The sequence below is a fragment of the Rhinatrema bivittatum genome, chromosome 18 (assembly GCF_901001135.1).
Source record: "Rhinatrema bivittatum chromosome 18, aRhiBiv1.1, whole genome shotgun sequence".
Classification (NCBI taxonomy): Eukaryota; Metazoa; Chordata; class Amphibia; order Gymnophiona; family Rhinatrematidae; genus Rhinatrema; species Rhinatrema bivittatum.
In genome coordinates this window covers 60,400,093-60,425,544 of record NC_042632.1, presented here as the reverse complement: position 1 = coordinate 60,425,544, position 25,452 = coordinate 60,400,093, and the positions used below count along the sequence as shown (strand labels likewise).

General features: G+C 47.8%; 1 protein-coding gene across 26 annotated transcripts in view; it reads right to left on the bottom strand.

Annotated features, from left to right (window-relative positions):
- Positions 1–25,452, bottom strand: part of LOC115079838 (PE-PGRS family protein PE_PGRS33-like) — a 97,489-nt gene that overhangs the window by 7,845 nt on the left and 64,192 nt on the right. For 20 of the 26 annotated variants that reach the window (XM_029583740.1, XM_029583741.1, XM_029583746.1 and 17 more), the window contains 11 exons: positions 10,034–10,060; positions 9,901–9,921; positions 9,765–9,788; positions 9,630–9,650; positions 9,494–9,517; positions 9,359–9,379; positions 9,223–9,246; positions 9,086–9,109; positions 8,938–8,970; positions 7,533–7,556; positions 7,396–7,419 (listed from right to left, as the gene is read on the bottom strand). In XM_029583740.1, coding sequence (XP_029439600.1) covers positions 7,396–7,419; positions 7,533–7,556; positions 8,938–8,970; positions 9,086–9,109; positions 9,223–9,246; positions 9,359–9,379; positions 9,494–9,517; positions 9,630–9,650; positions 9,765–9,788; positions 9,901–9,921; positions 10,034–10,060 — 267 coding nt within the window. The remainder of the gene's footprint in view (positions 1–7,395; positions 7,420–7,532; positions 7,557–8,937; positions 8,971–9,085; positions 9,110–9,222; positions 9,247–9,358; positions 9,380–9,493; positions 9,518–9,629; positions 9,651–9,764; positions 9,789–9,900; positions 9,922–10,033; positions 10,061–25,452) is intronic. The other 6 variants (XM_029583755.1, XM_029583759.1, XM_029583749.1 and 3 more) reach the window with 5 other exon arrangements.

The following is a 25,452-nucleotide window of genomic DNA, read 5'->3' as shown; positions in this document are numbered from 1 at the left end:
TATTCAAATAACCACGTAACTCAATTAACTTCCTACTACTGAATGAGAGAGGACGAAGAACCAAACTTCGGAATGGTCAGAAAGGGTCAGAAAGAATAGAATAGAATAGTTCAAGCGGGCTCTCCACACACACCCTTAAACCCTTGATTGGATGGGCATCTGGACTGATCCGTGGTACTACAGGAACTAATTTTCCTTTCCCTGTACGTACCAGGATCAGTCCAGACAGCTGGGATATACCCAAGCTTTCTTAAGTAGGGCGGGACTGCGAGAGCCCCGCTCGAATGACACTGGCACCGAAATTGCCAGCATCTGAATCCTGGATGTCCAAATGGTAGTGTCTGGAAAAGGTGTGCAGAATCTTCCAGGTAGCCACTCTGCAAATCTCCTGCAGGGAGACCAGCTGACATTCTGCCCATGAGGCCACCTGTGCCCTGGTGGAGTAAGCTTTCAGCCCATCTGGGACTGGTTGACTACAGTATATATATGCCGACGAAATAGCCTCCTTCAGCCAATGAGCGATAATAGGTTTGGACACCTTCTGACTTCTCTTTGGACTGTGCCACAGCACAAACAGGTGATATGACAATCGGAAACCATTGGTAGCCTCCAGATAGAGCAAAGCCCTGCGAATATGAGGATCCTTCAATTGCATGTCCGAAAAGGCAGGAAGCTCCATGGAGTGGTTCAGATGAAAGGCTGAGACCACCTTAAGTAAAAATGATGGAACTGTGCGCAGCGAAACTCCAGAATCAGATCTGCGGAGAAAAGGATCCCTGCAGGATAAGGCCTGAAGCTCCGACATCCTCCTGGCGGAGCAAATAGCCACCAAAAAACCCACTTTCAGAGTGAGATCTTTCAAAGTGGCTTTCTTCTGTGGCTCAAAGGGGGCTTTGCACAATGCTCAGAGCACCAAGTTTAGATACCATGAGGGGCAGAGACTGCGAGTCAGTGGGCACAAGTGTTTGATTTCTCTGAGAAAGCGCACCACATCCGGATGAGTCGCCAGGGAAGAACCCTGGATAGGGATCCCTCAAACATCCCAGAGCTGAAACCTGAGCCTTCAAGGAATTGTAAGACAATCCTTTGTGGAGACCATCCTGCAGAAAGGAAAGAACGAGGGTCACCGATGCTCGTCGAGGTTGTACTCCATAAGGTTGACACCAGGCCTTGAAGACCTTCCAGATATGAGCGTATGCTTGTGACATTGATGATTTCCGAGCCTGCAGCAAGGTAGATATAACCGCATCCGGGTAGCCCTTCTTCCTTAACTGTCTCCTCTCAAAAGCCAAGCCACAAGACAAAAGCGATCCGCCTGATCAAAAAATATAGGGCCCTGGCGCAGGAGATTGGGAAGATGGCCTAGCCGCAGGGGTCCGTCCAAAGCCAGATTCATGAGGTCCGTGAACTAAGGTCATCGAGGCCACTCGGGAGCCACAAGAATCACTCATCCTGGGTGAGGCTCTATCCTCCGGATTGTCTTTCCCACTAGCAGCCAAGGAGGAAACACGTTGAGGAGTACGTTGACCGTCCAAGGGACCACCAGGGCGTTGAATCCCTCCATGCTATAATCCATTCTGTGACTGAAGAAGCGCGGATCTTTGTTTTGGCATGGGACGCCATCAGGTCCACATGAGGTTCGCCCCATCTGTGACAGATCAGACGCATGGCCGTTTTGGACAGCTCCCATTCTCCTGGGTCTAGCTGCTGTCGGTTGAAGAAGACTGCTTGGACATTGGTCGATCCTGCTATGTGAGAAGCTGCCAAAATCTCTAAATTCTGTTCCACCCAGAACAATAGCATCGCCGCTTTGACAACCACAGGACGACTCTTGGTTCCTCCTTGTCTGTTGATATAGGCCATGGTCGTCGCATTGTCCGACAATACCCTGACTGCTTGATTGCGCAGTAGGGAGAGGAAGCTCTCCAGTGCCCATCGAACAGCCCTTGTCTCTAGGTGATTGATCGACCAAGTCGTCTCCACCGGTGACCAGCAGCCATGAACCACTCAGGACTGACACACTAACCCACCAGCCAGACAGGCTGGTGTTGGTCATCACCACTATCCACCGGGGGATTTCCAGATTCACCCTGCACTCCAGATGGTTGTGGGCAAGCCACCACGATAGGCGACTAGCTCCAAGACAGACGCCATGGAACCAAGAACCTGTAAATTATCCCAGACTCTGGGCACCAAGGCCCGCTTCAAATTCCAGACTTAGCCCTGCAGCTTGTGAATCCTGTCTCTGGAAGAAAAACCTTCCCCACTAGGGCATCAAAGCACGCTCCCAAAAATTCCAGGACCTGGGAAGGGACTAAATGGCTCTTGGCGAGGTTGACTACCCAGCCCACGGATCTCAGATGACGTAAGACTACATCCACTGCCTGGGAGCATAGAACTTCCAACTTTGCTCAGATAAGTCAATCATCCAGCTAGGGATGCACCAGAATCCCCTCCTTCCTGAGGGCTGCTGCTATCACCACCATAACTTTGGTGAAGGTCTGAGGCACCGTGGCAAGGCCGAAAAGTAGAGCACAGAACTGGTAATATTGCCTCATGATCATGAACCTGAGGAACCTCTGATGGTCCTGCTGGATCCTAATAGGCTTCCTTCAGGTCAGGAATGTCAGATATTTGCCCTTTTGGACCGCTGCAATGACAGAACGGAGCACCTCCATTCGGAAGTGGGACACCTTGAGAGCCACGTTCACCTTCTTCAAATCCAAGATGGGGCGGAAGGATACTTCCTTCTTTGGGACAACAAAGTAAATGGAGTAATGCCCCTTCCCATGCTCTGACTGGGGGACAGGAATGATGGCCCCCAGGGAATAGAGTCAACAGAGGGTCTGGTGAACTACGAATTCTTTTTCTGAAGACCCGCAAGGGGACACCAGAAACAGGTCCCTGAGCGGCCAAGCAAATTCTAATGCGTAGTCTTGTTCTATTACACTGAGAGCCCACCAGTCTGTTGTAACTTTGACCCACTCCTGGATAAAAAGGGAAAAGTGGCTCACTATGACAAGGTCCATGGAGTGGGTCGGCCGCAACTCATTGTGCACACTTGGCCCCACTGGGCCCTTATCCCGCATCTTCCTGGGCTGTCCGGGGTCCATGATATGACTGTGACCAAGGCTGGAAACTCCCAAAGGCTTGCCTTTGGCCCAAGGTGGGGGCCCTGCTCTAACAAAACTGCCTTTGGCCTTGAAAGTGGAGCAGGAGGAAGAAAAGGGCCTCTGTCCTCTAGGCCTATCTTCCGGGAGCTTATGGACCTTGTTCTCCCTGAAATTCTTGATCAGTTGCTCGAGGTCCTCCCCGAAAAGGAGTTTGCCTTTGAAGGAGAGTGCCCCCAGCTGAGCTTTGGAGGAAACATCCGCAAACCAATTCCAGAGCCACAGCAGCCTGTGCGCGAACACCGCAGAGACCATGGTACGTGAGGAAGTGCGAAACAGATCATAGAGGGCATCCGCATCATACGCCACTACAGCTTCCAAGTGTTCAGCGTGCTTCGCCTCTGAGGTATCAAGATCCTTGGCACTTTGCAACTGCTGCACCCAGCGTAGGCCTGCTTGGAGCATGTAACTGCTACAAACTGCAGCACGAATGCCCAGAGCAGAGATGTCAAATATCTTCTTGAGATAACCCTCCAGTTTATGATCCTGGAGATCCTTCAAAGCCGCTGGTCCTGCTACAGGAATAGTAGTGCGCTTGGTGACTGCCGTAACGGATGAATCCACCTTTGGGAGGTTCAGGAGGTCCAAGCTATCCTCCAGCAGGGGATATAGTTTGTCCATCGCCCTGCTGACCTTGAGGCCTGTCTCTGGAGTATCCCATTCCCGGAGCATGGCATGCAGAGGAAAGGGCATAGCGGGTCCACGCAAGCCCTTAAGAACAGGATCCACCTTATCTGGGCCCGGTTGCACTGGTGATTCTGCAATTCTGAGTTCTGCCAGGACATGCGGAATGAGGGGTGCCAACTCGTCATGCTGAAATAATCGCAGCACCTTAGGATCATCCCCCTCCACCGAGGGCAAATGATCAGATCCGGTCTCAAGGTCCGGGGTGTCAGGGGGCAGAATGAGGTCCACCGGCCCCTCCCCGCTACACTTTACAGATCCTGGTCGCTGTGGGCATATCATCCCCCTTTCGAATCTTGGCTGGCGGGCCTGTGTACCCCAGGGGGGTTTGGGAGACCTCTCTTAGGGGCACTACTGGCCAAAAAGGCTTGGTGCATTAAAAGAATAAATTCTGGCAAGGAAACCACAGGACCCCCTGAATTAATCTCCAGGAAAAAAGGGTCCTCCTACTGAAGCCCCCCTATGGCCCCTCAGGCCTCCACAAGGCTGGCACTGGCCGGAGAGAGCTCTGGGGGAAGATCCCCACCCCCACAGCTCTCTCTTCCGCAACACAAAATGCGCTCAACATGGTTTTGCCGTTCCCGTGCTTAGGGGGAATGTGTCAGCGGTGAGCTGCGGAGCAGCGAGCAACCTCCCGATGCGCGCCTGCTGCGTTATCGCACCTGAAATGGCGCCCAAAGAGCCCTCCCCACCGGGGAGGCACAGGCCGCAGCAGCCCGAGGAGACACGGCCCGACAGCCATTCTCCACAGCGCGAACACCGGCTCGTGCGTGGCATGTCGGGTGCAGGAGGTTCGGGGCAGTCGCCAGCAACCACGGGAGGGGGGGTGATAAAAAGGATCGGGAAGGAAGGAAATCCCCAAACTGTCATTCCCACAGACCAGAATGTCCTGGAAACTGCTTCGCAACAGATCAGCCCTGCCGTTGAATTCCCCTCAGAAAAATTAAAGGGATACATCCCTGAAGCGCTGGTAGAGGCTGCAAAAGGCTGAAGAGGAAGGAGGAGGGAGCTGGACCACCAGCTATCACCCCACCGGCCACAAGACAGGAGCCAATTTTGGGGTTCCCAACCCCCGCTCGTCCACTGCCTACTACCAAGGACAGTCCCACCAGGACCTAACGACTTTTTTGGAGGCTCCAAATTCTGAAATCCCTTTTCTTTCTCTCTTTTTTTTTTTTACTCAAATTCATGCTTGGGATCAGAACCGTAGGTTTTGCACCACCTCCATCTGCTGGAGACAGGGAAATACTGAGGAGCAGCAGGTGGCACACCAGGTTAAGAGAGGGTGCTCTTGAAGTTTTTCTATGTCTCCATCTGCTGGAAGGGAGGAAAAACCCAGCTGTCTGGACTGATCCGGGTACATTTATTTATGTATTTATTTATTAGCTTTTATATAAATCGACATTCGTGGGTACATCATGCCGGTTTTACAATATAACTGAAGGAGGAAAATACAAAATAACCAGGGTGGGGGGGGAGGGGAGCAGCTAGGAAGAGAGAAGGGGCGAGAGAAGAGAGGGAAAAAGAGGAAGAGGAGAATAGGAACAGCACCTGATGGAAAAACAACCAAAGAACATAATAAGTAACATTGCAAATTATACACTCAGTAAGGGACTGTGTACAACCTTATACACTCCAAAATGTATTACATACAATAATATACATTATCTTTAACGAGTACATACAGGAGACCCTATATATGACATTACCAATTATACGTTCAGAAAGGCAACTATATACAGTCTAGCAGGGGGTGCTATTGGGAAGGTAGGGTTTAAGGACAGGGGAAAGGGGTATAAAAGGGGATAAATAAGGAGGTGCAGAGATATGAGAGACAAATCGGAGTACAATTAAGGAATAAAGAGAAGGCTATAAGTACGGGAATGACAGGGCTCTTTCTCTGAAGGAGTAGAGGGAGCAGGGGGACTACGTAGGATCCGCGTCAGGGAAGGTCATTTTAAAGAGCCATGTTTTAACCCCTGTTTTGAATTTACAAATGCATGGTTCTAGTCGGAGCTCAAGTGGCGCAGTGTTCCAGAGAGAGGGGCCTGCAGTAGATAGGGCTCTCTCTCTGGTGGAAGTGTGGTGAGCACATTTAAGGGAAGGGGTGTAGAGGGTTCCTGAGAGTGCGGTTCTAGAAGGGCAATTGGAGGAACGGAATCAAAGAGCATCCTCAAGCCAGGAGTGACTGTGGTTGTGCAGGGAGTTGTGAATAATGGTGAGGGTTTTGTATCTGATGTGGGAGGAGATGGGAAGCCAATGGAGTTCCTTAAGAATAGGGGTGATGTGGTCGGCTTTGCAGGTATTTGTAAGGATTCTTGCCATAGCATTCTGTAACATTTGCAGGGGTCTAATAGTAGAGTAGGGGAGGCCTAGAAATAAGGAATTGCAGTAATCCATTTTTGATAGCATTGTCACTTGTAGGACTGTGCGGAAGTCTTGCGAGTGGAGCAGGGATTTAAGTTTTTTGAGGATGTGGAGCTTTAAAAATCCTCCCTTTATGATTGTGTTAATGTGGTTTTTGAAGTTTAATTGGTGGTCTAGGGAGACACCGAGATCTTGCACGAAGAATGGAAGAGCATTTGAGGGAAGGGTGAGGTCAAAAGCAGATGGTGGCGTCCGATCAGGGTGATTTGAAATGATGAGGAGTTCAGTTTTGGAGGCGTTCAAAGCAAGGTGGAGGTTAGAGAGTAGGATGTTAATGGAGACGAGGCAAGTTTCCCAAAACTTAAGAGATTTGGTGAGGGATTCTTGAAGAGGGATGAGGATTTGGACGTCGTCTGCATATAAGAAAAACTTAAGACCAAGGTTGGAGAGGAGGTGGCAGAGCGGTAACAGGTGTATATTAAAGAGCATGGAGGATAGAGAAGAGCCCTGTGGGATGCCTTGGGTAAGGGGGATGTGTGAGGAATCGGAATTTACAATCCTTACAGCGTAGCCTCTATTATTGAGGTAGGAAGAGAACCAGTGGATGGCTGTGCCTGAGATGCCAATCTCAGTTAGGCAGGTAAGGAGGATTTTGTGACTGAGTGTCGAAGGCAGATGATATGTCAAGAAGGGCCAGGATAAAGGATTGTCCATGGTCCATGCCCTTGAGGAGAGTGTCAGTCAGTGAAATTAAGAGGCTTTCCGTGTTACAAGACTTACGGAAGCCGAATTGAGAGGGGTGGAGAATATTATGGTCTTCCAGATAGTCAGAGAGCTGTGAATTTCTATAATTTTAGATATGAAGGGAAGGTTAGAGATAGGATGGTAGTTTGAAGGGTTGGTGGGGGTCAAGGGTAGGTTTCTTGAGAAGAGGCTTGACAACAGCAAGTTTGAGGGGGGTCTGGGACTTTGCCATGGAAGAGGGGAGAGTACATACAGGGAATAGCAGCAGCAAAGGCTTAAACTTACGTGATTAAGAAAGCTTCCATGATGATTATGATCCAAAAGGAAAGAATGAGAGCAGAGAGTTTAGGGAGGAGGATCTCATGGGACGGGCACAGAATAGCAAAGTCACTTTAGGGAACCATTAGCAGGAGGAAAGCTTTAGACTTACCAGAGGTTTACCATCAGAACGACCCTAAAGGAAAGAATGAGAGCAGTGAGTTTAAGGGAGGAGGATCTCATGGGGAGGGCACAGAATAGCAAAGTCAATTTATGGAATAATTAGCAGGAGGAAAGGTTTAGACTTACCCAAGAGTTACCACCAGCACCACCCTAAAGGAAAGAATGAGAGCAAAGAGTTTAGGAAAGAGGCTTTCATGCGGCAGGCAAAGAACAGCAAAGTCACTTTAGGGAACAATGAGAAGGAGGAAAACTTTAGGCTTACCAGAGTGTATTAGCAACCTGCTCATCAGTTGACAGGGATAACATGAAATCTTTCTGCTGATTACTTATAGACACCTGGTTCACTTTGGAATTTATTGCAGCCTCTCTACTGGGATGTCCTATTTTCCTTGTTCTCTTAGTATCCTTCAAAGATACGTCATTCTGAACCATGTGCTTCTGAGCGACTGGCGGCTTTCCCCCATCATCTAGTTTAAAAGCTGCATTATCTCCTTTCTAAAGGGTAGCGTCAGCAACCTGGATCCACTCTGGTTAAGGTGGACCCCATCCTTTTGGAAAAGCTCCCCCTTCCCCAAAATGAAGTCCTAACAAACCTAAAGTCCTCTTCCCTGCACCATCGCCTGATCCACGCATTGAGACTCTGGAGCTCTGCCTGCCTCTGGTGAAACTGCGCGTGGAACAGGGAGCATTTCAGAGAATGCTACCCTGGAGGTTCTGGATTTAATCTTTCTACCTAAGAGCCTAAATTTGGCTTCCAGAACTTCCCTCCTGCACTTTCCTATGTCATTGGTACCCACATGTACCACGACAGCAGGCTCCTCCCCAGCACTGTCTAAAATCCTATCTATATGATGCGTGAGGTCCGCCACCTTTGCACCAGGCAGGCAAGTTACAAAGTGATCCTCACATCCATCAACCACCCAGCTATCAACCTTCCTAATAATTGAACCACCAGTTACAACGGCCGTCCTAACCCTTCCTTCCTGGGCTTATGACCCACCCTCAGTGTGAGAGGGTGCATCATCACTTTGAGAGCAGGTCCTAACTACAGGACTGACAGGAGCAAAGGTTTAGCAAACTGCCAAGAGGAAAGAATGACAGCAGTGAGTTTAAGAAAGAGGTATTCATGGGAAGGGAACAGCATAGCCAAGTCATTTTATGAAAGAATTTGTAGGAGCTAAGGTTTAGGGTTACCTAAACGCCAGTCACACTGCCGACCATGACTGCCAAATGGCTCCAGATTTTCAGGACAGGAGGGATCTAGTCCTGATTTTATCTCTTAACTCATGATAAGCAAGGACATCTGGTTCCTTTCAGTAGGGAATACAATGAGGAAATCGGAAGATCATATGTTCCTGGTAAGCCAGGATCCGTCTCCCCTCACAATCTGGAGCCCATTGGCAACCCTACTGCCAACAGCACTAGATCAACGGAAAGAGCAGTGACTATAGGGACAAGGTTTTCATGAGAAGGTCACAGAAGAGCAAAGTCACTTGATGGAACAATTAGCAGCAGCAAAGGTTGGACTTACTGCAAAACCAGTCAAACTGCCAAGAGCACCACTCTAAAGGAAAGAATGAGAGCAGAGAGTTTAGGGAGGAGGAGGATCTCATGGGGAGGACACAGGATAGCAAAGTCACTTTAGGGAACCATTAGCAGGAGGAAAGCTTTAGACTTACCACAGATTTACCATCAGAACGACCCTAAAGGAAAGAATGAGAGCAGTGAGTTTAAGGGAGGAGGATCTCATGGGACGGGCACAGAATAGTAAAGTCACTTTATGGAATAATTAGCAGGAGGAAAGGTTTAGACTTACCCACGAGTTACCACCAGCACCACCCTAAAGGAAAGAATGAGAGCAAAGAGTTTAGGAAAGAGGCTTTCATGCGGCAGGCAAAGAACAGCAAAGTCACTTTAGGGAACAACGAGCAGGAGGAAAAGTTTAGACTTACCACAGGGCCAGCAGCACTACCCTAAAGGAAAGAATGAGAGCAGAGAGTCAGGGAGGAGGAGGATCTCATGGGGAGGGCACAGAATAGCAAAGTCACTTTATGGAACCATTAGCAGGAGGAAAGGTTTAGACTTACCCACGAGTTACCACCAGCACCACCCTAAAGGAAAGAATGAGAGCAAAGAGTTTAGGAAAGAGGCTTTCATGCGGCAGGCAAAGAACAGCAAAGTCACTTTAGGGAACAACGAGCAGGAGGAAAAGTTTAGACTTACCACAGGGCCAGCAGCACTACCCTAAAGGAAAGAATGAGAGCAGAGAGTCAGGGAGGAGGAGGATCTCATGGGGAGGGCACAGAATAGCAAAGTCACTTTATGGAACAATTAGCAGGAGGAAAGGTTTAGACTTACCCACGAGTTACCACCAGCACCACCCTAAAGGAAAGAATGAGAGCAAAGAGTTTAGGAAAGAGGCTTTCATGCGGCAGGCAAAGAACAGCAAAGTCACTTTAGGGAACAATGAGCAGGAGGAAAAGTTTAGACTTACCACAGGGCCAGCAGCACCACCCTAAAGGAAAGAATGAGAGCAGAGAGTTAGGGAGGAGGATCTCAAGAGACGGATAAAGAATAGCAAAGTCACTTTAATTAACATTTAGCAGGAGGAAAAGATTTACACATACCTTGCCAAGGACACCGCCAGGAAGACCCTAAAGGAAAAAATGAGAGCAGAGAGTCAGGGAGGAGGATCTCATGGGGAGGGCACAGGATAGAAAAGTCACTTTATGGAATAATGAGTAGGAGGAAAGGTTTAGGTTACTGCAGCAGGCACACCGCCATGAGCATCACACTGAGACATTACTTGTGTATTATATACGCTAGGGTGTCATATGGATAAGGAACATCGATGTTAATTGTTCAACTCGATATCTCGGCAGCCTTTAATGCTGCGTGTCAGAGGATTCTGATTCAACAGTTACCATCTCTTGGGACAGGTGCCACAGATTTAGGATAGTTTAGATCATTTCTGTCTGGGAGAGTGCAGCAAATGAGAGTGGGAGACAAATGTTCAACATGGAAGCCACTGGAGTCACGAGTGCCCCAGGCTTCTGCTTTATCCTCACTGCTGGTTAATATATAGAGATGCGGCTGTTAGGAAAAATACTGATGAACTGGGAATATCATTTTTCATATAACTTTTTGTTCCATGCTTATAAGATAGCAGGGCCCCTGTTGATTTGCTAAAAAAAAAAAAAATGTTTAGAGTCTATCAGTAGTTGCAAGGTAGGGAATAAATGAGTTTTAAATGCTGCTTTGTCAAGATTTCCTCTGCTGGAACCACCTCTCCAGATTAAAATTGCTGATGTTGACATATCACCACAGAGGCACAAAACGTAGGAGTGCAGCTTGATTCTACACTGGCTCTAAAATCTCACATCAAAGCTCTGGCTACAACTACCTTTTTACGTTAAAATCTATACGTTGTTTGAAACATTATATTGCAGCCAATGATTTAAGAACTGTGACTCAAGCTTTTGTTTTAACCAGCCTAGATTATTGTACTGCCCTGCATGTAGGAGTCCTAAAAAAATGTATTATAGGTCCTGCAATTGGCAGAAAAGTTGAAATTACTTCTTACCTAATAATTTCCTTTCCTCTGCACTCAGGCAGGCAAATCCACACCGGTGGATTATGCACTCCTACCAGCAGATGGAGCTGGAGTAAAGCTCACTCGCTGACATCACTGACATATAGCCCTGCCCCGACATCAGCCCACCAGTATCTCACGAAAAGCAAACTGTGGACAAACTGATTATACTTGAACATGACTATCAATAGCTAACAGCTCATTGCTTCCAGGCAACTAGGAAGTACTCAGCTTAGTAAAAAAATATTAAGTATAACTGATTATTTGGGCTGGTTCTTCACTTACCAGCCCTTCAAAAGACTCAAAACAAAAACATTCTGCATTGTCCCTGAAAGAAAGGACAAACTGAAAACAAATAAGCAGCCCAGGGCAGGACTGTGGATTGTCCTGCTTTCCTTAGAGGAAAGGAAATTATCAGGTAAGAAGTAACCTCTCCTTCCTCTGCACTCAGGCAGGCCAATCCACCCTGGTGGGATGTACCAAAGCTGCTCCTGGAAAGGGCAGGAGGCTGAACTGTGCTGCCGTCAACACCACCCTCGAAGGCTGTGTCCTCTTAAGCTTTAATACCCAAGCGTTAGTGCTTAGAGGACGAGTGTAAGGAGGACCACGTTTCTGCCCGGAAAATCTTGCAAGGAGACCTACAGTTCAGGAAACTTCTGTAAACCCACCTCTTCCAAAATGCATTTCCAGCCTAGTCTCTGCATTATGTGCGGATGTGATATTCCCGGTTAAACAAAAGGCTTTCATGTATTTTTCATTATGTTTTGTTCTGATAGTTTTCTATGAATTGTTTTAATTGGAATTGTTTTATTTCCTTATACACTCTGTATGGTTACCGAAACCCATTGAGCATTGTGGATCAGCAGGCTATAAATTTTACAAATAAATAAATAAATAAAATCCACCTGCCCTCTATTGGAATGCGCGCTGACTTGTCTATGTAATGGTACTTCTGCATCCACATAGGCTGCTGTGATAAGCTCTTTAACCCAATGGGCCATTGTAGCCTGCGACACCAGTTCCTGTCTACCTCCACCAAGGAGAACAAACAGCGGGTCAGTCTTCTGCAAGGAGCAGGGAACCTTGAATACCAGAACAGATGTCACTTTACATCTAAGGCATGTAATAATTGGTATTCCCGCTCATCCCTATCCCTATCTGGGGTCAGCAGGGAAGCAGATGATTCTAGTGGAACTACAACACATTTTTGTCCTATGCTGCATCACCTGCAGAGAGTTACCCACAGAAAAAGCTCACGACAAAAAGGAGCTTGCAACTCGAAAATGCTCCTCAACCAGGAAAAATGTTTGCAAGGTAAGTAGTCACAAGGGAAGAAAACAAGAGTGGCCAAAAATGTCCGTATCAGGTTGAGGTCCCAAAATGACTCCAGCAGATACAAAGGAGGATGCAGATGTTTGACTCCATTCAAAAACTGATAAACATCTGGTTGGTAGGACAAAGGTCTACCATTAATATGACCTCTATATCATGTCAGTGCTGCATCCTGAACCTTCAAGGTGTTTAGGGCTAGACCCTTAATGAATCCAGTATTTTCACTCAGAGAGTGACAATCTCTCACCCCACACTAACTTTCTAAAATCTTCAATCCCTGATATGAGCCTGCTCTGAGCAGTGTAGATACCACTATCAGAAAATATCCACACTTCAGCAGATGAGCCCTCTTAGGAGCCAAACTGTAAGAGAGAATCAACTCTGTCTTTTGTGTATGATATTGCTTGGCCCCTGTTATAGAAGATCCTTCTTTACTGGCAGCCTCATAGGATTGCCTATTAATAAACATTGAAGGTCTATGGAACACGGTCTCTGTGGTCAATCCAGGGCCACCAGAAGTGGGATGACTTACAATCTTCCGTATTTCCCTGCTGATCATCAGTTAAGGAGGTAATACATATAGTATCTCACCCTGCAGCCTCTGTTGAAGAAGAGCATCGATTCTCAATGACTTCAGTTCCTTTCCGTGACTGTAGAACCATTGCACCTTAAAATTGTTGCAAATCGCCATCAGATACAGATATGGCTGACCTCCATCCAGAGACTGTGAGCTGAAAGGCCTTGTCTATCTGCTCCCACTTTCTTGGATCTATGGCATATCTACTGAGAAATAGGGCCAAACATTATCTGTCCTGGCAATGTGGGAGGATGAAAATATATACAGATGTTGGTCTACCCATTCCATAAGAGCAACTATTTCCACAGACACCTGGTGACTTCTGGCTCCTCCCTGATGGTTTACATAGGTGACTGTCAATGCATTGTCTGACATCATCCTTACCACTCGTTCTATCAGCCACTCAGAGAATAGTAGGCATGCTAAGGGACCTGCATGAGCTTCCAATTGATTGATGATCCACTGTCGTTCCTCTACATTCCAGTTGCTCAGCAGCGAATGATTCGGAAAGAGGTATCCTCGAAGGATACTAATGAAGCATTAGAATTAGGGCATCCAAACAGAGTTTCCAATAATACATAGAAATGACGGCAGAAGAAGACCAAACGGCCCATCCAGTCTGCCCAACAAGCTTTCACAGTTATTTTTCTCATACTTATCTGTTAATAAGTAGTTTTATGGTTTGAAATGGGAAGACTATTGAATAGGAGATGAATCGCCTCTAAAGCACTCACATGAACCTTGACTAAAGCTGTTTCCAATCCTTCCTGGTAGAGCATATGCAAGTTCTCCAATAGTATCTCCAGTGAGCAGGAGAATGGGTCTATTCTCTTTCAGTCACACCAGGCCATAAAACGCTGCCATTTGCACTGGTAATTTTTCTTTGTGGAAGCCTTTCTAGCCAATACTAAGATGTCTTGGATTCCCGTTGTGGTCTAATACTTTCCTTTCCATCTCCACACTGTGAGCTGAAGGGAGGAGTGCATGAGATGCAACAAAGGGTGCCCCCTTCCTGAGTTAGATCTTCATTGTTCCCTAATTGTTGTACCTGTCAGTTGCAGACGGCTGCAACCTCTGCTGCTCACCTCTTTTCTTTCTTCTGCTCCAACTCTGGCTAAGATAGCTGCCTCTGCCTCCACACGCCAACCTCCCTTGCATCCCCAGGATGGCATGGGTGATCCCGGTCACCATCTTGTATCGAGGATAACCTAAGGCATGCGCGCGCGTGTGTGTGTGCCAGCCCTCTTCTTATCCACATCATGGCGGGAACCTCAGGGGCGTCCCCTCCGATGGACATCACCTGCCTATGTGTAAACCCTTCTGGACCTTCCTATCGATGAGTTAGCAAGGACTTCCTTCCTGCTGAATTCCACTCCTTCAAAGACATTTTGTTACATTCCTGACTCGCTAACTGAACGCCTTAGGTACCCGCTCCTTGGGGGCCTTGCCGTGTTCATGGCTATCTGCTCTTCGGAGGGCCTTTCTGAGGTCTTCTACTTTCAGCTCAGTGAGTACTCCTCGCTTCTACTTCTCCTGCTGACGAAACACCGGTGTACCATGAAGCCTTAGGCCACTACTGTGGCTGCGGCAGTATTTTCCTCTTACATCAGAGTGAGTACAAGACCTACCAGCTCTACCTCCCTTCATCTCTTTGCTGTAGATTCTTGGGTTACCCCGCGCTGTGGGCCACTACCGGATCTATATGACGCAGTGCCAGCTGCTCTTACATCCTTCGGTGTACCCTGCGCTGCGGACCACTACCGAAGCTACTCTGCACTTCAGATACCTAGAGGAGGTCCTTCCCTGGGTTATCCCGCGCTGCGGGCCACTACCAGTGAGACCATCGCTAGTCTCTCTACTCTGGACTTACATCATTGCCCGATCTATGGGTCTACATTCTCCATTGCTCTACAATAAAACTTCTTTGCTATCTGTGTCTATCACTGCTGAAGCTCTGCCTATCATGGTGAGTCCCCAAGGGTCTCCTCCCTATGAGTGGAGTCAGCTCTCAACACGATCCAAGGGTTCACTTTCCAGCCAAAGCATAACACTAATGAGAGATAGAAGAAATGATGGAAACTAGAATTAGATAGGCATACCAAGATTGTCTTGGCCACATCGAAGCGGTGAGTATTTTTATTTATTTATTGTTTTTTGAATATCATCACGGGTTCCACCATAAAGATTCACAATAAATAATAGTACATGATAAATATACTAAAATCAACTTCCTAGGACTAAAAAATAAAACAAATTACAATCATTCAGATAAAAACAAGTCATATTAAATAAACATCCTACGGCTGTCCCTCTCTCCTCCTAACTTATAAAAAACAAACCCTCCCAAACCATCTTCTATAAAAGAAAAAAAACCTGTAAAATCATAGCATAAAAACAGAATTTAAGATGGGTTGGGGTAGGCCTCCTTAAAAAGCCAAGACCCCACTGCAGGTGACGCATATGCAAGTGAATGTGTGGTACCACATATATGACTGCCACCATGTGGCCTCAAAGGGTCAAGACCCGATATGCCGAAGGGCGTGCACAATGTTTCAACTGTGTTGCTAGAGTGCAAAAGGTTTGAGCCCTGTCCACAGGGAGGAATGCCTTGCCGAAGACAATATTTATGTTTGCTCCTATAAACTGGAGAATTTGAGAAGGTTGAAGGCTGGACTAATAGTTTATTATGAATCCCAGGCCTTCTAAACAATTTATCATGTTCATCAAGTGTGCTAGAAGAGTAATCGCCTGCGACGATACTAGAAGCCAGGTAAGGGAACATCTGAATTCCCTTTTATCTCAAGTGGGCCACCACTACTGCTGGGCATTTGGTGAAGATTATTGGGGCAGACAAGAGTCCAAAGGGGAGAACTTTGTATTGGTAGTGCTGTGCATTGACCTGGAAACACAGGTAGCGCCAGGACAAACAGTGCATTTGTATGTGGGAGTAAGCACCCTTGAGGTCTAGCGAGTACATCCAGTCATTGAGTTGCAGGAATGGCAGGATGGACTTGAGGGATGTCATCTTGAAATTCTCCTTCCAAATATGCTTGTTGAGGGCCCACAGATCTAAAATCGGGTGGAGCCCTCCAGTTTTCTTTGGAATAAGGAAGTATTGGGAATAGAATCCCTTGTTGCATCAGTGCGGAGATACTCTTTGGATTGCCTGTTGCTGAAGCAGCAACTCCACCTCCTCCTGCAATAGCCATGCCTGCACCTGGTCTTGTGTTGAGAGAACCAGATACAGGAGGCATGGATTCATCCTGAAGTTTAATTTGTATCCTTTGCAAATGATGCTTAAGATACAATGGTCTAATGTGATCACTTCCCAAGAGTAATAAAATTGGGATGGTCTGCCTCCTATGGTCAAATGTAGCTGCAGCCCAGCCTTCCTCAAAAACCCTGTTTGACCTTTAGTTGTTGCCCTGCAATTGTCTCTGCTGACATTGGCCTAGATCTGGGCTGTGACTTTTGTGGCTGCTGTCTGGGCGGCTGATACGCTGGTGGGTGGTAGGATGTGTATGGTCTGAATGTACGACTCTGCTAATAGGACTTCCTGTAGGCCAGGTAAAATTTCAGGCTGTTGTTCTGCCAGAGAAGCTAAGGATAAGACTGCTACATTCTGTTCTTGAACTAAGACACCATTTCTCTAAGCCTGTCGCCAAATAAATTATCACTCTTACATGGCAGATCTGCCAGCTTTTCGTGGACATCTTCACAATTGGTGCTGACCCATAACCATGCTATCTTCCGGGACACTATGGATGTCACTGAAGTATGGGCTTACGTTTTGAATGTGTAGTATACTGTCCGAAGTAGGTGGCACAAGCCTTCCTCCAAATCAGTGAATGGTTGCAGCAAGTAGTTGCTCGATGGTCCAGGCGAGACATGTGACTTAAGGGACTGCAAACCCTCATAAGTATTGAGTGATGTAAAATTTGTGTTGCTGAGTCTTTACATTTAACATTGCTCCCTGGAAGCAATGTTAAATTCGTCCAAATTCATCCAGGTATCGGTTATCTTTACTAAGAAGAGTATTAAAGTGTAGCTGCGACTTCTTTGACTTTTTCATTGCAAATTTGATTAAATTAAATGGGGAGTTGCACAGTTCCATAGGGTAGGGACTTTCTCATCCGGAACATGAAATCTGTCTTCTGAGATATTGATGGTCCCGAGAATGGGGACTCGCATGTCTTGTCCATTACAGCATCAATTTTTAAAAAGAGATCCCACCTTCTTGATGGATTTTGAATAGGATAATTCTTCTGGGGGAGAAGACGATTCAGGTGGGTCTTCCGGCAGGTCCGACGGGATCCTCGTGGAGGAACTGGGTGATGTTGGTGGAGAGTCTCGGGACTCCAAACCCAGAGGCGGAGAAAATCACAGTTGTGGATCCTCTGGCTCATCTTGAGGGCTGTGATCCTCCTGAGTGAGAGACAGGGAATCCCTTTCAGGGGAAAATCCTTCAGCCACGGGGCTAGGTGATGGATGGTTCCCTCTGTTACCTTCTAGTGATGTGAAGAAGTTCTGTAAAATTGTGGAAATCTGAGACATTGCATGCAAAGCCAATCCTGTCTCCCGAGAGACCTGCTACATTTTCTTTACAGCAATGGTAGCTCCTACATGCCCTGTACTCTCATTGGACTTAGTCATTTTGGCCCTTGGAAGCAGTGCTGCCAACAGAATGTTGGAACTGGGATGCCTAAGGCACTCTGCTGGGTCCTGGTCCCTGTGCAACATCTGGTGCATCCTTATAAGGGGCTTCTGCAACTGAGCAGGGTGCATTTTCTTCTTTGACACTAAGGACATGTCTGAGTAAACCCTTAGGGATGAGCCCGAGGACCTCACTGAGTGTTGGTCATCTGAAAGGAACTCCATTTTGGGCCCCTCAAGGCCCAACAGCTCTTCTGGCAGGCTCATGCTCCAGTGTTCGAGATGTGTGGGAAGTCTGTTTTTGAGATTTGTATGAATGCGTCGCCTGCTCCTGTACTGGAGTCAATGCACGGCTGATGTGCATTGTGTTCCTGCTTTGCTTTCCTCTTAGGAAGCGCCTGCATCGGGGTGCATGGTGGTTGCGAGGCATGATCTGATGAGCCATCTGCTCTACACCAAGGCTCTTCCTTGTGTTGTGTGTTTGTCCTACTTTGATGCATACCTCGTCTGATGGCAATCAAAGCTTCTGGTGATGCTTTTTTCGGTGAGGTTTTGACAGGCGCATCCCATGATGTCTGTTTTGTTGTGGTGTGGGAAAGCTTGAGCACTGTGAAGGGATATCCCATTCAGCTCTGCTTTTTCATACCACCTCGTGAGCCTAAAGAGGATGCCCTTCAGCCCTGCTTGGTGCAGTGGGTCTTCAGCCCCAGGGAAGAGTGTGAGGACAAGCATTCTGACGCGGGAGCCTAAGACCCCCGTTGATGCTTCTTCCTCCCTCAGTTTAGTGACTTTCTGTATCTGTTGTCTTTGGGCTCTGGGTGACATCCTCCTGCAGTCCCTGCAGCTGGACGGATCGTGGTCTGGGCTGAGGCAGATGTAGCAATAGTTATGTCCATCTGTTATGGATATAACCTTGCCAAATTGTCAGTTCTTGCATCCTGGAAACTTAGGTGCCATGGTAGCACTTAAAAGTGCCGTTCTGGGGTTTCACCCGAGTGAAAAAGTTTGAGGAGAATGGAGAGAATGAAATCCGCATGCAGCTAGCAGCATGGAGGATTGGTAATCACGCGGGAAGAACCGCGCAGGCGCACAGAGTCAAACCTCTGCATTCTTGGAGAGAAGCTCTGCCTTAGGGGCTGCCTGGAGGACGTCTCAGACAGCATGGCTAATTCAGCCTGCTTATCGATGGGAAAAAACACTTTACAAACATCAGAATTTGTGAACCTTTTTGATCAGCGGAAATCTGTCTTAAAGCATTTCACCACTTGTGCTTCTGATAACATAATTCAATGTCCATGTCCATTTGTATACATTGTGAAAACAAAATGGACATTAAGAACCCATTTATCTGAACAGAGAATAAGAACAGAAGCTCCAATCATTTCCCATTGCTTAGAGTATAAACATGATTTCTCAAGTCTGTAATGTTTTGCAGCAGATCAGGTCAAGAGACACATCAGAGGAGGCGTAGGACTGGGATAGATTATTGACTCAAGTTACAACAAGGTTGGATATTTTTTAGAATGAACTCTCTTGAATCGTATGGTTTAAACAGCATGATTGAATTGGCTTCATCTCTGTAGCATTTTTGTAATTAATTTACAATAATCAATAATTTGCTTTTGATTCTTTATTTGATAACTTTGGGTCTATGGGATACCAATGCAAGATCTAAAGTTTGGTGACATCGTTCAAGCATTGATTCACAAACTATAAGATTGCATTTTATTAACAAGTTTTCAATTTAGGAAATGATTTCATTATTAACCAGGTTGCAACCTCATTCTGTAGCTCATAAACAGAAGAAGTGTGCATACGCTAGAAATCAAAGTATATTTATATGTACTGTGCATGTGTTGGTGTTTCTTGAGAAAAAGTTGGCAGGAGAGCGATTTGCTCTGATTGAGAGATGTGCTGAGATTTTTAATGCTGTAAGTACACACTGCATTGTTGGAAATATTTAGCATCACATGAATGGGTATTGACTAATTTTATTTTATAGATACTGCCTCAAAGGAGTTGTGTATCACATTGAAGCAGCTATAACAGCAAAACACAAAGGCAAAACGCTGGCCAACAACAGCAGTCTGGTGGTTGAATATGAGCACTGAATTTAAATCAAAATAAGTTCATGTGATATTTTTAACAAATATAAAGAGAAAGTAATACAAGTAGTTTTGCAGTTCAATAATAATTATGGGAGGGATTGGTGGATTTTGACCCATGACTGAATTGCCTAAAACATGTCATTAAATAATGCATGCTGCATTCTGAGGCTTTTTCCTCCCTTTAAATTATAATTCAGCTATTGTTTGCATTTTTTAGGTTTATGTAAAACATTGGTGGAAGCTTATTTTTGATTGGGGAGTTCACATCAATCAACTAGTAGAGGTCAGGATTGCATGAAAGTGTTAGTGCCAGGCTGCCGGCAGTACATCAGGTGCCAATGCTGCAGCGAGTCCGGTTTAAAACTCTGACTCCTGCACAAGGAGCTGCACAGTGAAACTCCTTCCTGTCTTTCTGATCGATAGGAGGATTTACATCAATGCGGGAGCTGCGTTCCTCAGGACAGGATAATCTTGTTCCCTGTACGTACTCGGATCAGTCCAGAACGCCTGGGTTAATTCATCCCTGCCAGCGGATGGAGTCAGATAAAGCCTCGCTGACACTGCTTGATAAGCCCTGGTGCCACCTGCAGTAGCTCAGTATTTCTCTGTCGCCAGCAGATGGCAGAGGGGGCAGAAACCTGCAGGGCTTTTCTTACCCTTGCTGGTTTTTCTTTTTAGATTTTTTCTTTTGTGGGTGAGCCTTCCTCCTGGGGGATTGGTTCCTTAAGGAACCCTTCTCTGTCTCGGTTGAGGTGGACTGGTCGAGGTCCAAGTTGTACCGTGGGGTGTAAATCTGGTGGTCCAGATCCCTCCCCTCACGAGGCCGGCCGTGCGGCTTGCAGCCTTTTCCTGTTGGTCAGAGGTTTTCTCTCCCTGTGTTGAGCTGGACAGCTCTCTTCAGCTCTGGGAGGGAAGCTCGGTTTTTTGTTTAACTTTAAAGTTAAAAAAAAAAAAAAGTTTGTACAAAGCAGGAATTCGGCTGACGGTAAGACAGAGAGTGTCTTTCTCTGTCCCCCCCTCCCCCTCCCCCTTCCCCAATCGAGTTTCTTTTCGGCACTTCTTTGCTTTCTTTACTTTTAATTTTTTCCTCTGCTTGCCGGCATAGTTCACAGTTCACCTTGCCGCGCGTGGGGGCGGTCCCAGCACTTGGGCCTCTGCTCCGGGTGTATTTTTTTTGGGGGGGGGGGGGGGAAGGGCCCTCTCTTCTCCTGGGTGGGGGCAAACGTTGGCGCCTCTGTAATGCCACAGCTGCCGCGATCGGGCCTGTTTTGCAGCTTCCTGCTACTCCCGGGTCTGCCGGCTCCCTTGAGACAGGAGCAGCGGCCATTTTGGATGCGGTTTCGCACCCACCGCCATTATCGGAGGGAGAGGGGGATTCTCCTCCGAGGATGTCTCCTGTCCATCCCGGGCCTCCCGATGCGCAGGGGCTCGCTGGAGGTGCAGGTTCTTCGGATCCCTTACCTCAGGGACCGGAGGGAGGCCAGATCCCCAATTTGCTTCCGGGGGCGCATCCTTTTTCCCCAGATTTTATTCTCCTGTTGCACTAGGCTTACCTGGTGCAGCAGGAGGGGATGGGGGGGCTCCGGGGTTTGTGGTCCCTCCCAATCCGGATCCACAGCCTATTAATTCCGAGATGGGAGACGTGAGGCCACGAGACTCAGCCATTCCCGTCATGCCTGGCCCCGTGGGGGTGACAGGGGGCTCACAGGTCCAGGCTCCTCCAGCTGGAGCTGCGTCGGGGTTTTCAGCACCAGATCCAGACCAAGGAGACGACATAGGAATGCTGTCTGTGGCAGAAGGGGATGATTCCAAAATTTTTCGATTGTTCCAGAGAGAGGACATGACACCTCTACTTCCGCAAGTCCTATAGGAGCTGGGATTGAAACCCCTGCAGGAGATTCCGGAGGTGGATCATGTGGACCCCGTTCTGGATAGTCTTCGTGCCCCCCCCCCCCCCTTCCGCTTTTCCGTACCATAGGTCGGTCCGGCAATTGATTGAGCACGAATGGGATTCTCCAGACTCAGGTTTGAGGGTAGATAGGGCTATGGCCAAGCTCTACCAGTTACCGGAGCAAACCTTGGAGTTTTTTGCACTTCCGCAGGTGGATGTGGCAGTTTCCGCAGTCACTAAGAAGACTACGATTCCCGTAGAAGGGGCCAAGGCACTCAAGGATCTCCAGGACCTAAAGTTGGAACTTCATCTTAAGAGGGTTTTTGAGAGTGCAGCCTTGGGGCTCCGGGCTGCCGTGTGCTCCGGCTTTATGCAAAGGGCATGTCTGCGATGGGTGCAGAATTTTCAGGACACAACTCATGGGACCGATACATCAAATGAGGTTCGCGTGGAGGCGTCTGTCGCGTATGTAGCGGATGCGCTGTACGACTTGGTACGTTCGATCTCGTGCGTCATGAGTTCGGCGGTCGCAGCCAGACAATTACTTTGACTCCATCACTGGTCGGCAAATGTCTCTTCTAAGGCCTGGTTAGGCTCTTTGCTTTTCAAGGGTCATCTTTTGTTTGGTGAGCAGCTGGAACAACTCATCAAGCAGCTGAGTGAGACAAAGCTTCACAAGCTGCCGGAGGACAAGCCGAGGAATCGCCAGGCGTTTCAATCCAGGTTGCACTTCAGAGACATCAGACGGTCTTGACCTTCAAAAGGGCCCATAGGGGCGCAGTCCCAAAAGCCTTTTCAGCAACTGCGGGGCTCCGGCTGGGGCCAGTCCTTTCGCGGAGGGCGACGGCCTTTTCGAGCTCCCGCGATGGGAGGAGCAGCAGCGGCTAAGTCCTCCCAATGAAACGAGGCCGGTTCACTCTGCCATTCCCTATATAGGGGGCTGGCTGGCAGATTTTTACGGGGAGTGGACCAAAATCATACAAGATCAGTGATACTCTCAGTGATAAGAGACTGTTATGCTTTAGAATTTGCACACTCCGTTCCCGACCTCTTCTTAGTCTCCCCTTGCGGGTTTTCAAGCAAGCGCCGAGTGGTTCGAGAGATGTTGCGAAGGTTGCACGAGTTGGGAGTGGTGATTCCGGTACCACCTTGCGAATGGGGCAGGGGTCGTTACTCCATTTATTTTGTTGTCCCGAAAAAGGAGGGGACATTTCGCCCTATTTTGGACCTTAAATCAGTCAACAGGTCCTTACATATCCCACATTTTCAGATGGAAACGCTCCAGTCGGTGATAGCGGTGGTCCATTCTTGGGAGTTCTTGGCATCCCTAGATCTGAAGGAGGCATACTTGCATATCCCACTTCGTCCAGTGCATCAGCGATTTCTCCGTTTCGCGGTATTGGGTCAACATTTCCAATTCCAGGCTCTGCCTTTTGGGCTAGCAACGGCTTCCTGCATGTTCACCAAGGTGATGGTGGTAGTGGTGGCAGCTCTCAGACGTGACGGGGTGTTGGTACAACCTTATCTCGACGATTTGCTAATTCGGGAGAAGTCGTTGAAGAGTTGCCATGCGTCAGTTCAGAAAGTGGTTCACCTGTTGGGAGTCTCTCGGCTGGGTGGTGAACCAGACGAGAGTCACTTAGAGCCGTCCTTAGTACTTGAATACCTCTGCGCTCGATTCGATATGAGCCAAGGCAGGGTATTTCTCACACAGGAGAGGATGCTCAAACTTCAGTCACAGGTTCGCCACTTATTGGCAATGAAAATTCCATGAGCCTGGGATTTCCTACAGGTTCTGAGTTCGATGGCTTCCACCCTCACATTGGTACCATGATCCTTCACGCATATGCATCCACTTCAGAGGACTCTGTTGGACAAATGAAATCCTCTGTCGCAGGCATTTCATTTACCAGTTTTGCTGGATGCATCGGCTCAGAACAGTCTATCATGGTGGCTACAGTCTTCCAATCTACAGCGTGGAGTCAGCCTAGAGGTTCTGGAGTGGGTGGTTCTCACTACCAATGCCACTTTCTTTGGTTGGGGAGCGGTCTGCGAGTGACAGTCGGCTCAGGGTACTTGGTTGGTGATGGAAGCCTCATGGCCAATCAACCGGTTGGAGACCAGAGCGGTACGACTGGCATGTCAAACCTTTCTTCCCCTCGTTCAGGGACGTTCAGTAAGAGTTCTGTCAGACAATGCCACAACGGTGGCGAACATCAATTGCCAAGGCGGGACCAAGAGTCAAGGGGTAGCGATGGAAGCGTGAGAGCTGTTTCAATGGGCGGAAAGGTAATTTATTCAGCTAGCGGCCTCTCATATCGCAGGGGTCAACAACGTTCAGGTCGATTTTCTCAGTCATCAAACCTTAGTTTCAGGCGAGTGGGAGTTGGCGGAGTCTGCGATGCTGCTCATCCGGAAAAGATGGGGCCATCCCCACGTCGATTTGATGGCGACTCGGCTCAATGCGAAAGCTCCTTGGTTCTTCAGTCGCAGGAGAGAGTATGGGGCCAAGGGAGTCAACGCTCTAGTGGTGCTTGGCCTCCAAACATCTTACTGTATGTCTTCCCGCCATGGCCGCTGATGGGCAAAGTATTGCGCAGAATAGAAAAGCACCCAGGAAAGGTGATCCTGGTAGCTCCAGAGTGGCCACGTCGACCATGGTTCACGGATCTTGTCAATTTGGTGGTGGACAGTCCGTTGCACCTGAGTCACCTCTCGGAACTGCTTCGTCAAGGTCCCGTATTTTCCGATCAGGTAGATCACTTTTGTCTATCGGCTTGGCTTTTGAGAGATGTCGATTGCGACGGAGAGGATACCCAGAACCAGTGATTACTACACCTTTACAGGCTCGGTGGCAATCCACTTCCATCTCATATGTTCGGGTCTGGAAGGTGTTTGAAACTTGGTGTTCAGAAAGAGGAGTTCTTGCAGTTCAGGCCTCGATATCTCACATCTTGTCTTTTCTACAAGAGGGTTTAGCTAAGGGTCTTGTCTTTAATTCCCTTAAAGTGCAAATAATGGCGTTGGCTTGCTTACAAGACAAAATTCAGGGTTATTCCCTGTCTTCTTACCCGGACGTGCAGCGGTTTATTTGGGGAGTTAAGAATTTGAGGCTTCCAGTGCAGAAAATTTGCCCTCCCTGGAACCTTAATCTGGTTCTGCGAGTATTGTGTGACGCCCCGTTTCAACCTATCCGGAGAGTGACTCTTAAAGATTTGACTCTCCAGGTTGTGTTCTTGGTGGCCATTTGTTCCGCTAGGAGGATTTCAGAACTGCAGGCCTCGTCGTGTAGGGATCCATTTTTTCAAATATCTGATTCAGGTATTACGTTGCGTACGGTTCCTTCATTTGTTCCAAAGGTTGTGTCTGCCTTTCATGTTAGACTATCGAGCTTCCAGCGTTTACAGACTTGGGATGCTTCTATGCAGCATGCAAGGGAGCTTAGGATGTTAGATGTCCGCAGAACCTTGCTTCGTTATCTCAAGGTTACTAATGAATTCAGAAGATCGGATCATCTGTTTGTGTTATGGAGCGGGCCAAAGAAGGGGACCAAGGCCTCCAAAACAATGATTACCAGGTGGCTTAAGGAGGCTATTGGATCAGCATACATTCTCAAGGGCCGCAAGGTTCCTGACGGTTTGCGAGCTCATTCGACACGGGTTCAGGCTACTTCATGGGTGGAGGTGAAATTTGTCTCTCCGCAGGAAATTTGCAGGGCAGTGACTTGGAAGTCTCTGCATACTTTTGCAAGGCAAAAAGGATTTGGGATTTTCAGATTCCAGATCTTTTGATGAAGGTGTCTTGCGAGCTGGACTCTCCAGGTACCACCCTCTCTAGGAAGCTTTGGTATATCCCAGGAGCTCTGGACTGATCTGGGTACATACAGGAAAAGA